The sequence below is a fragment of the Oncorhynchus keta genome, unplaced genomic scaffold (genome assembly GCF_023373465.1).
Source record: "Oncorhynchus keta strain PuntledgeMale-10-30-2019 unplaced genomic scaffold, Oket_V2 Un_scaffold_29898_pilon_pilon, whole genome shotgun sequence".
Classification (NCBI taxonomy): domain Eukaryota; kingdom Metazoa; phylum Chordata; class Actinopteri; order Salmoniformes; family Salmonidae; genus Oncorhynchus; species Oncorhynchus keta.
In genome coordinates, this window is record NW_026290909.1 from 77,501 (window position 1) to 90,360 (window position 12,860).

Sequence of the window (12,860 nt, forward strand, 5' to 3'; positions counted from 1 at the left end):
TTACACACACACACACACACAATCACTGTTACACACACACAATCACTGTTACACACACACAATCACTGTTACACACACACAATCACTGTTACACACACACAATCACTGTTACACACAACACACACAATCACTACACACAACACACACAATCACTGTCACACACACACACACACACACACACACACACACACACACACACAATCACTGTTACACACACACAATCACTGAACACACACACACACAATCACCTCACACAGGACAGTGTTTCACACACACACACACACACACACACACACACACACACACACACACACACACACACACACACACACACACACACAATCACTGTTAGGGTCCCTACCTCTACAGGACAGTGTTTCCACCCCTCTAGAAGAAGGCTCCCTACCTCTACAGGACAGTGTTTCCACCCCTCTAGAAGAAGGCTCCCTACCTCTACAGGACAGTGTTTCCACCCCTCTAGAAGAAGGCTCCCTACCTCTACAGGACAGTGTTTCCACCCCTCTAGAAGAAGGCTCCCTACCTCTACAGGACAGTGTTTCCACCCCTCTAGAAGAAGGCTCCCTACCTCTACAGGACAGTGTTTCCACCCCTCTAGAAGAAGGCTCCCTACCTCTACAGGACAGTGTTTCCACCCCTCTAGAAGAAGGCTCCCTACCTCTACAGGACAGTGTTTCCACCCCTCTAGAAGAAGGCTCCCTACCTCTACAGGACAGTGTTTCCACCGCTCTAGAAGAAGGCTCCCTACCTCTACAGGACAGTGTTTCCACCGCTCTAGAAGAAGGCTCCCTACCTCTACAGGACAGTGTTTCCACCGCTCTAGAAGAAGGCTCCCTACCTCTACAGGACAGTGTTTCCACCGCTCTAGAAGAAGGCTCCCTACCTCTACAGGACAGTGTTTCCACCGCTCTAGAAGAAGGCTCCCTACCTCTACAGGACAGTGTTTCCACCGCTCTAGAAGAAGGCTCCCTACCTCTACAGGACAGTGTTTCCACCCCTCTAGAAGAAGGCTCCCTACCTCTACAGGACAGTGTTTCCACCCCTCTAGAAGAAGGCTCCCTACCTCTACAGGACAGTGTTTCCACCCCTCTAGAAGAAGGCTCCCTACCTCTACAGGACAGTGTTTCCACCTGTCAGTTTATCATCCCAACTAATCTACACTAAAACATAATGTTGGACTGGCCACAGATGTTAAGTCTTGCATCACTCTCAGCTACAAAATAGTTTGTTTCAGTATGAAGAGTTATTAATGACTAAATTAGTTTATATTGGAGCGGTATCTCCTGGTCTTTGTTACGCCATTAAAACAGAAGAACAAACTCATTGTAATCCAACTAATTAATTAACTTCCTGAAACGCCTAATTAAATGAGTAGAGACCTTCCGTCTCCAATTTGAATCTAATTTGTTTATAAAATTGCCAATTTCCCTGAAAATGTTAGACCTGGCTGCAAACCATGTCAGGCAAACTGGCACTTATTCCTAGAAGTATTCAGTTAATTTCAAATGGATTGGACACTTCATTTACCTGGACCCTCCGAAGTTACATTCCAAAAAACACTTGTTGTTCTGCACACATTCTACTGTCAGGTCTACTATTGGGTGTACTGTCCTCCTACTGAGAGAGAGAATTTCAGACACCGATATTACCCTCGTTCTACCGAATCCGGTAATTTCAGTGATTAGGCTACACAACGTTGCGGCATATTTCTACTTCTATAACCATTAAAAAAGACAGACTCTGCTTTGTAAGTTTATTCATCAACTGTCAATATAGAGGAAAAGGCAGCACTTTACTAACAATATGTCATTGAGATGGGTTGGCCATGTGCCTACCATTTGGAAAGTGTTTGTAGGAGGTTAAATTCACTGTTAGATCAATTGCATGGCTATCTAGCAACAATATAATATTTAGAGATAGCAATCTTGCTGAGTTTTGAGTTCCTGACAATATGCACCAAAAACATGCAGGAAATTAATCTCTAAAGAGGCTAAAACAAATCTGATTATTCTGGTTCCTATTTTCGCATGCTGCACATCAAAAATATCCATCATGCATTCCCTGAACATGTTAGATAGCGATCTTCTTTCATATCTTACTTAGCACTGGAAAAAGTCAGTCTAGAGCCCTGTTCCTAATAGAAATCCATGTTTTTGTATGCATCATTATCATGCAAAATGGCTCAATTTATGGCTATTTGACTTTTGTCCATGTTGCCCATTTCTAGTATAGATATATATTATCTAGATGAGTATGGTGCAGGATAGTGTGAACATCTCTGGCCAGTCCAACATGAATAGTATAGTATTTTAGTATAGATCATGTATACAAGGCCTTCTGAGAGTATTCACAACCCTTTTTCCACATTTCTGTTGTGTTTAAAATGGATTACATTTAAATGTTGTCACTGGCTTACACACAATATCCCATAATGTGAAAGTGGAGTTGTGTTTTTAGTAATTTTTACAAATTAACACAGATCCAATCACAAAGACCAGGGAGGTGTTCCTATGCCTCACAAAGCACACCGATTGGTAAATGAAAATAGCAAACATTGAATATCCCTTTGAGCATGGTGAAGTTATTAATTACACTTTGGATGGTGTATCAATACACCCAGTCACTACAAAGATACAGGATTCATTCCTAACTCAGTTGCCAGAGAGGAAGGAACCCGCTCTAGGATTTCACCATGAGGCCAATGGTGACTTTAAAACAGAGGATGGATCAACAAAATTAGAGTTACTCCACAATACTAACCTAATTGACAGAGTTAAAAGGAAGCCTGTATAGAATACAAATATTCCAAAACATGCCTCCTGTTTGTAACAAGGCACTAAAGTAAAACTGCAGAAAATGTGGCAAAGAAATGAACTATGTCCTGAATAAAAAGGGTTATGTTTGGGGCAAAACCAACACATCACTTCAAACCACGCTCCAATTTTAAAGCACGGTGGTGGTTGCGTTATATTATGGGTATGTTTGTCATCGGAAAGGACTAGGGAGATTTTTAGGATAAAAATAAATGGAATAGAGCTAAGCTAGGGCAAAATCCTAGAGTAAAACCTGGTTCATTCTGCACTCCAACAAACACTGGCAAACAAATTCACCTTTCAACACGACAATAACCTAAAACACAATGCCAAATATACCCTGGAGTTGATTGACCAAGATGACATTGAATGTTCCTGAGTTGCCTAGTTACGGTTTAGACGTAAACTGGCGTGAAAATGGCCACCTAGCAATGACAGCCTGAATATGTTTCTAAGAATAATGTGCCAATATAGTACAATCCAGATGTGCAAAGTTCTTAGAGACTTACCCAGAAAGACTCACAGCTATAATCGCTGCCAACGGTGATTCTAACAGGTATTGACCCAAATTTGAGATTTGGGGATTTCTTTTTCAATACATTTACAAAAATAATGTTTTTTTCTCACTTTGTCATTATGAAGTATTGTGTGTCAATGGGTGAGGAAAATAGTATATTTAGTCTGTTTTGAATTCAGGCTGTAACACAACAAAATGTTAATAAATCAAGGGGTATGAATACTTTCTGAAGGAACAGTAAATCATGTATTGATCATGTATTATATTCTAGGTGAGTGTGGTTCAGGACTCTGTGTACATCTCTGGCCAGCCCACCATGATTTAGTATTGATAATGATAATGTATTGTATGTTATATTACAGGTGAGTGTGGTGCAGGACTCTGTGAGCATCTCTGGCCAGCCCAGCATGATTTAGTATTGATAATGTAAATGTATAGATAATGTATTGTATGTTATATTATATTCTAGGTGAGTGTGGTTCAGGACTCTGTGAGCATCTCTGGCCAGCCCAGCATGATTTAGTATTGATAATGTAAATGTATAGATAATGTATTGTATGTTATATTATATTCTAGGTGAGTGTGGTTCAGGACTCTGTGTACATCTCTGGCCAGCCCGGCATGATTTAGTATTGATAATGTAAATGTATAGATAATGTATTGTGTGTTATATTACAGGTGAGTGTGGTGCAGGACTCTGTGAGCATCTCTGGCCAGTCCAACATGAACATGCTGAAGGTACCAGAGTGCCAGCTGTCAGATGACCTGGGGAACCTGTGGCAGTGTTCCCGCTTCACTGACTGTTCCCTCTATGTGGGGGGGCAGGAGTTCAAGGCACACAAATCCATCCTGGCAGGTAAGACTACTACATTACTACTACTACACCACCACTACTACTACATTACTACTACTACATTATTACTACTACACCACGAATACCCTCTACTAAACTACTGCTACACTACTACTACTACACCACGAATACCCTCTACTAAACTACTGCTACATTACTACTACTACTACTACTATACCACTAATACACTGCTACTAATACTACACCACCAATATACTACTACTACTACAATACTACTGCTACACCACGAATACCCTCTACTAAACTACTGCTACATTACTACTACTACTACTACTACACCACTAATACACTGCTACTAATACTATACTACTACTACTACAATACTACTGCTACACCACTAATACACTACGACTAAACTTCCCGCTTCACTGACTGTTCCCTCTATGTGGGGGGGCAGGAGTTCAAGGCACACAAATCCATCCTAGCAGGTAACACTACTACTACTACATTACTACTACTACACCACGAATACCCTCTACTAAACTACTGCTACACTACTACTACTACTACTACAAATCCATCCTAGCAGGTAAGACTCGGACACTACCTCTCTACCAGCACCAGCCCCCTCTCTGCCGCTTACCAGCCCCCTGGTTTTAATCCCTAACCCTGTAACACCTGGTTGTAATCCTGAGGGCCTCTCCAGCCCTCTCTTACCTCAGCCCTCCTAGCTGTGCAAACCGCAGGGATAGATTCCTTCACCCCTTGACTCCGTGCTTTAGGCATGGCAGCAGTTTGGTTAAGAATGCCTTGAATCACCACAGACATACTAATGTTGTTTTTCCTCCTTTGATTGACAGCGAGATCTCCCGTGTTTAGCGCCATGTTTGAACATGAGATGGAGGAGAGTATAAAGGTGTGTTTCACTGAGACCTTCACATATGAACACATTGTGTTGTACTGCTGCTACTTTATGTCTCATAGTAACACAACTGTGTCCTGTCTCAGAACCGTGTGGACATCAGTGATGTGGAGCCAGACGTGTTTAAGGAGATGATGGGATTCATCTACACAGGGAAAGCTCCCAACCTGGACAAGATGGCCGACAACCTGCTGGCAGCTGCTGACAAAGTAAGACTGACCCAATATAACGGAGCTAGTCCATATTGGCACTAATAACAGGGTTACAGTAGCCTGTTGATATACGGCTAACGTGTCATTTGAAATTATTTGAATTTTAATCCAAATTGTTTTAAAATGTAAAATAATCTGCATGGTTGGGGTTTAAAAAAATAATAATAATAATGTTTTGTCAGAGCTAGATTCACGTGGGGACTGTAACCCTACAGATCAGCTCTCTGCGATCTCTGTGGAGATCGACCATGTCAATCTCTGGCTAATAGAATAGGCAAATCACTCCGAATGTCAGTCATGCGCTGCCTTGCAGTTCGATGCTTTACGGAGTGGCACCAGTCAAGATCAAATAGGATAAATCATCGTCTCACATCCCGATGTGGTCACCATCGACGGTGGCTGTCAATAACTATCGTAATATCGCCTGACCCCAACCTTAATGAATCCTAACCCCTGACCCCAACCTTAATGAATCCTAACCCCTGACCCCAACCTTAATGAATCCTAACCCCTGACCCCAACCTTAATAAACCCTGACCCCTGATTCCAACCTTATTGAACACAAACCCCTGACCCCAACCCTAATGAATCCTAACCCCTGACTCCAACCCTGACCCCAACCTTAATGAACCCTAACCCCTGACCCCAACCTTAATAAACCCTGACCCCTGATTCCAACCTTATTGAACACAAACCCCTGACCCCAACCCTAATGAATCCTAACCCCTGACTCCAACCCTGACCCCAACCTTAATGAACCCTAACCCCTGACCCCAACCTTAATGAATCCTAACCCCTGACCCCAACCTTAATGAATCCTAACCCCTGACCCCAACCTTAATGAATCCTAACCCCTGACCCCAACCTTAATGAATCCTAACCCCTGACCCCAACCTTAATGAATCCTAACCCCTGACCCCAACCTTAATGAATCCTAACCCCTGACCCCAACCTTAATGAATCCTAACCCCTGACCCCAACCTTAATAAACCCTGACCCCTGATTCCAACCTTATTGAACACAAACCCCTGACCCCAACCCTAATGAATCCTAACCCCTGACCCCAACCTTAATGAATCCTAACCCCTGACCCCAACCTTAATAAACCCTGACCCCTGATTCCAACCTTATTGAACACAAACCCCTGACCCCAACCCTAATGAATCCTAACCCCTGACTCCAACCCTGACCCCAACCTTAATGAATCCTAACCCCTGACCCCAACCCACTGAATCCTAACCCCTGACCCCAACCTTAATGAACCCTGACCACTGACTCCAACCCTGACCCCAACCTTAATGAATCCTAACCCCTGACTCCAACCCTGACCCCAACCTTAACCTGTCTAGGAACACTAGCGGAACCCCTCGCCAACAGCCAATGAAATTGCAGGGCGCCAAATACAAATAAAAATATATCTCATGAATCAAATTTCTTAAACACACAAGTATTAGGCACCATTTTAAAGATAAATTCTCGTTAATCCAGCCACAGTGTCTGATTTCAGAAATGCTTTACAGCGAAAGCTCCACAAACAATTATGTTTGGTCACCACCAAGTCACAGAAAAACCCAGCCATTTTTCCAGCCAAAGAGAGGAGTCACAAAAAGCACAAATAGAGAAATGAATCCCTAACCTTTGATCTTCATCAGTTGACACTCATAGGACTTCATGTTACACAATACATGTATGTTTTGTTCGGTAAATATTTATATCCAAAAATCTTATTTTACATTTACATATTTACATACATTTACCCTACATTGGCGTGTTACGTCAGTAGTTCCAAAACATGCATTGATTTTGCAGAGAGCAACATGAATTTACAGAAATACTGTTGATGAAAATACATATGTGATACATGGAAATATAGATAAACTTCTCCTTAATGCTACCGCTGTGTCAGATTTTTAAAAAACTTTACGGAAAAAGCATAATCTGTGTACGGCGCTCAGCGCCCAAAACAGCCATAAGAAATATCCGCCATGTTGCGCAGTCAACATTAGTCAAAAATAGCATTATAAATATTCACTTACCTTTGATCTTCATCAGAATGCACTCCCAGGAATCCCAGTTTGACAAATGTTTTGTTCCATAAAGTCCATCAATTATGTCCAAATAGCTTATTTTGTTAGGGCGTTTGGTAAACAAATCCAAACGCAGGTCCAGTCGGACGAAAAGTTCAAAGTTATATTACAGGTCGTAGAAACTTGTCAAACTAAATATAGAATCAATCTTTAGGATGTTTTTATCATAAATGTTCAATAATGTTCCAACCGGAGAATTCCATTCTGTAGAAAAGCAATGGAACAAGAGCTTCCTCTCATGTGAAATGCGCGTGACTGAGAACGAGGCTGCTGCCAGGCCCCTTACTTAAACAGCTCTCATTCGCTCTCCCTTCACAGTAGAAGCCTGAAACAACGTTCTAAAGATGGTTGACATCTAGTGGAAGCCTTAGCAAGTGCAACATGACCCATATTCCACTGTGTATTTGATAGGGGCTTAGTTAAAAAACTACAAACCTCAGGTTTTTGCCTGCCATATGAGTTCTGTCATACTCACAGACATAATTCAAACAGTTTTAGAAACTTAAGGGTGTTTTCTATCCAATACTAATAATGATATGCATATATTAACATCTGGGACTGAGTAGGAGGCAGTTCACTCTGGGCACGCTATTCATCCAAAAGTGAAAATGCTAATGAATCCTAACCCCTGACTCCATCCCTGACCCCAACCTTAATGAATCCTGACCCCAATCCTAATTAATCCTAACCCCTGACTCCAACCCTGACCCCAACCTTAATGAATCCTGTACGCAACCTTAATGAACCCTAACCCTAATGAATCCTGACCCCAACTTTAATTAACCCTAACCCCTGACTCCAACCCTGACCCCAACCTTAATGAACCCCAATCCCTGACCCCAACCCTAATGAATCTTAACCCCTGACTCCAACCCTGACCCCAACCTTATTGAACCCTAACCCCTGACTCCAACCCTGACCCCAACCTTAATGAACCCCGACCCCTGACCCCAACCCTAATGATTCCTGACCCCAACCTTAATGAACCCTGACCCCTGATTCCAACCCCGACTACAACCTTAATGAACCCCAATCCCTGACCCCAACCCTAATGAATCTTAACCCCTGACTCCAACCCTGACCCCAACCTTAATGAACCCTAACCCCTGACTCCAAACCTGACCCCAACCTTAATGAACCCCAATCCCTGACCCCAACCCTAATGAATCCTAACCCCTGACTCCAACCCTGACCCCAACCTTAATGAACCCTAACCCCTGACCCCAACCCTAATGAATCCTAACCCCTGACTCCAACCCTGATCCTAACCTTAATGAATCCTAACCCCTGACCCCAACCTTAATGAACCCTGACCCCGACCCTAATGAATGCTAACCCCTGACTCCAACCCTGACCCCAACCTTAATGAATCCTAACCCCTGAACCCAACCTTAATGAATCCTGACCCCAACCTTAATGGACCCTAATCCCTGACCCCAACCTTAATGAATCCTGACACCAACCCTAATGAATCCTAACCCCTGAACCCAACCCTAATGAATCCTGACCCCAACCCTAATGAATCCTAACCCCTGACCCCAACCTGAATGACCCCTGACCCCAACCCTAATGAATCCTTACCCCAACTTTAATGAATTCTAACCCCTGACTACAACCCTGACCCCAACCTGAATGAATCCTGACCCCAACCTTAATGAACCCTAATCCCTGACCCCAACCCTAATGAATCCTAACCCCTGACTCCAACCCTGACCCCAACCTTAATGAATCCTAACCCCTGACCCCAACCTTAATGAACCCTGACCCCGACCCTAATGAATGCTAACCCCTGACTCCAACCCTGACCCAACCTTAATGAACCCTGACCCCAACCTTAATGAACCCTAACCCCTGACTCCAAACCTGACCCCAACCTTAATGAACCCCAATCCCTGACCCCAACCCTAATGAATCCTAACCCCTGACCCCAACCTTAATGAACCCTGACCCCAACCCTAATGAATGCTAACCCCTGAACCCAACCTTAATTAATCCTGACCCCAACCTTAATGGACCCTAATCCCTGACCCCAACCTTAATGAATCCTGACACCAACCCTAATGAATCCTAACCCCTGAACCCAACCCTAATGAATCCTGACCCCAACCCTAATGAATCCTAACCCCAACCCTAATGAATCCTAACCCCTGACCACAACCTGAATGAATCCTGACCCCTGACCCCAACCCTAATGAATCCTAACCCCTGAACCCAACCCTAATGAATCCTGACCCCAACCCTAATGAATCCTAACCCCAACCCTAATGAATCCTGACCCCTGACCCCAACCCTAATGAATCCTGACCCCAACTTTAATGAATTCTAACCCCTGACTACAACCCTGACCCCAACCTGAATGAATCCTGACCCCAACCTTAATGAATCCTGACATCTTACTCTAACCCTGACCCCAACCTTAATGAAGCCGGACCCCAACCCTAATGAACCCTAACCCCTGACTCCAACCCTGACCCCAACCTTAATGAACCCCTGACCCCAACCCTAATGAATCCTAACCCCTGACTCCATCCCTGACCCCAACCTTAATGAATCCTGACCTCAATCCTAGTTAATCCTAACCCCTGACTCCAACCCTGACCCCAACCTTAATGAATCCTGTACGCAACCTTAATGAACCCCGACCCCTGACCCCAACCCTAATGATTCCTGACCCCAACCTTAATGAACCCTGAACCCTGATTCCAACCCTGACCCCAACCCTAATGAATCCTAACCCCTGACTCCAATCCTGACCCCAACCCTAATGAATCCTAACCCCTGACTCCAACCCTGACCCCAAACTTAATGAACCCTTACCCCTGACCCCAACCTTAACCACCCTCTCTCTCCACCAGTATGCCTTGGAGCGTTTAAAGGTGATGTGTGAAGAGGCTCTGTGCACCAGCCTCTCTGTGGAGAACGTGGCTGATACCCTGATCCTGGCGGACTTACACAGTGCCGAGCAGCTCAAAGCACAAGCCATAGATTTTATCAACAGGCAAGTATCTGTAGAAAGACCCAGTGATGAATCCCTCCTGCCAGCCGTGTTTACCTTCTCTCAGCGCTGCTCTGTTATCTCCTGTAGGTGCAGCGTCCTCCGACAGCTGGGCTGTAAAGATGGGAAAAACTGGAATAGCAAGTATGTAACTATCTGATATGTGACACCAGATTAATAACAAACTCTTATCTCTCCCAAAGAGATGCATTAGAATTCATTGTTTTAGCCACAGAGCCAGGGAGGAGGGGGCCAACAGGGCCAGTATGGGGCTGATCCATGTTATTAATAGACTCTCCCTGGATAAGTTTTGTTCACTGTTCTACAATATGAAATGAAATGTTTTGTTTTATTCTGTGTGATGTAGTGTGTTAAGGACACCTTGAGTCATCTCGGTTTTCATAGAGGAGGAGGTCTGTTTTAATTAGTTTAGTATTACTGGTGATCTGTTGTAAGGACTAAAGGAGTTTGAATAAGATGTCCCCACCACTGCTACTGCTGCAGCCCTTTGTCTAAAACACATCTTCATATCTCTATGTATACTGGACAACTATACAAACGCAACATGCAACAATTTCAAAGATTTTAATGAGTGACTGATTTACCCTTAAAAAAAGGTAGGGGCGTGGATCAGAAAACCAGTCAGTATCTGGTATGACCGCCATTTGCCTCATGCAGGGTGACACATCTCCCTCGCCTAGAGTTGATCAGGCTGTTGATTTGTGGAATATTGTCCTACTCTTCAATGGCTGTGCGAAGTTGCTGGATATTGGCGTGAACTGAAATATTCTGATGAATTGCACGACAATGGGCCTCAGGCTCCTGTCACGGTATCTCTCTGCATCCAAATTACCATCAATAAAATGCAATTGTCTTGTCTGTATCTTATACCTGCCCATACCATATCCCCACCACCACCATGGGGCACTGTGTTCACAACGCTGACGTCACCAAACTGTTCGCCCACACGGCGCCATACACACTGTCTGGCATCTGCCCGGTACAGTTAAGACCGGGATTCATCCATGAAGAGCATTCTTCTTCAGCATGCCAGTGGCCATCGAAGGAGAGCAGTTTCCCACTGAAGTCCGAACTGCAGTCAGGTCGCCCCTGGTGAGGACGACGAGTGTACAGATGAGCTTCCCTGAGATGGTTTCTGACAGTTTGTAAAGAAATTCTTCGGATCTGCAAACCCACAGTTTCATCAGCTGGTGTCCGATGATCCCGCAGGAGAAAAGGCCAGATGTGGATGTCCTGGGCTGGTGTGGTTACACGTGGTCTGCGGTTGTGAGGCCGGCTGGACGTACTGCCAAATTCTCTAAAACAACGTTAAAGGCAGCTTGTGGTAGAGAAATTAACATTCTATTATTTGAGAACAGCTGTGGGGGACATTCCTGCTGTCAGCATGCCAATTGCACGCTCCCTCAACTTGAGACATCTGTGGCATTGTGTAGTGTGTCAAACGGCACATTTTAGTGGCCTTTTATTGTCTCCAGCACAAGGTGCACCTGTGTAATGATCATGCCGTTTTAATCACCTTCTTGATATATCACACCGTCAGGTGGATGGATTATCTTGGCAAAGGAGAAACGCTCACTAACAGGAACATTTCTGGGATCTTTTACTTAAGCTCATGAAACCAACACTTTACATGTTGCATTTATATATATCTGTACCACTGTATTTATTCTGTCATTACAGTCCTAGATAGATTTTTCTTTGGTTTCAGATGTTTGGTGTTAACATCCTGTCTGTGTGTGGTTGTATTGCAGTCATGCCACGGACATAATGGAGACGGCAGGCTGGAAGTCAATGATCCAGTCCCACCCTCACTTAGTGGCCGAGGCCTTCAGAGCCTTGGCATCGGCACAGTGCCCGCCCTTCGGCCTGCCGAGGAAGCGCCTAAAACAGTCCTGACTGCTACAGCAGAGACAGCCCTCTGATCCAGACACTAGGAGCTGAGACAGCATGGAGACCCTCCCCCCGAGCAAGGATGAAAAGAGCTGGGAGGCTGACTCCTACTGGTGGAAAGAAACGTTTGGTTTTGGTCCTCAACTTTTGTCTGCTATTTTTGTCATTTCAAATGGCCTTAATCTATCTGCCATTACTCTGGAGCTGATCTACTGTGTTCTCCCTATTTGATTCTGTGGCTGCCCCGTCCCACAGACCAGGCTGCCCCGTCCCACAGACCAGGCTGCCCCGTCCCACAGACCAGGCTGCCCCGTCCCACAGACCAGGCTGCCCCGTCCCACAGACCAGGCTGCCCCGTCCCACAGACCAGGCTGCCCCGTCCCACAGACCAGGCTGCCCCTCGGTCCCACAGACCAGGCTGCCCTGGCCCCACAGACCAGGCTGCCCCGTCCCACAGACCAGGCTGCCCCGTCCCACAGACCAGGCTGCCCCGTCCCACAGACCAGGCTGCCCCGTCCCACAGACCAGGCTGCCCCGTCCCACAGACCAGGCTGCCCCGTCCCACAGACCA

The 12,860-nt window shown here is 45.0% G+C and overlaps 1 protein-coding gene across 4 annotated transcripts in view; it reads left to right on the plus strand.

Annotated features, from left to right (window-relative positions):
- LOC118380195 (speckle-type POZ protein-like A) overlaps positions 1 to 12,627 on the plus strand; it is a 32,578-nt gene extending 19,951 nt beyond the window's left edge. For all 4 annotated transcript variants that reach the window (XM_052515719.1, XM_052515720.1, XM_052515722.1 and 1 more), the window contains 6 exons: positions 4,027 to 4,204; positions 5,023 to 5,078; positions 5,171 to 5,293; positions 10,239 to 10,381; positions 10,469 to 10,522; positions 12,151 to 12,627. In XM_052515719.1, coding sequence (XP_052371679.1) covers positions 4,027 to 4,204; positions 5,023 to 5,078; positions 5,171 to 5,293; positions 10,239 to 10,381; positions 10,469 to 10,522; positions 12,151 to 12,295 — 699 coding nt within the window. In that variant the 3' untranslated portion in view covers positions 12,296 to 12,627. The remainder of the gene's footprint in view (positions 1 to 4,026; positions 4,205 to 5,022; positions 5,079 to 5,170; positions 5,294 to 10,238; positions 10,382 to 10,468; positions 10,523 to 12,150) is intronic.
- Positions 12,628 to 12,860: the final 233 nt, after the last annotated feature.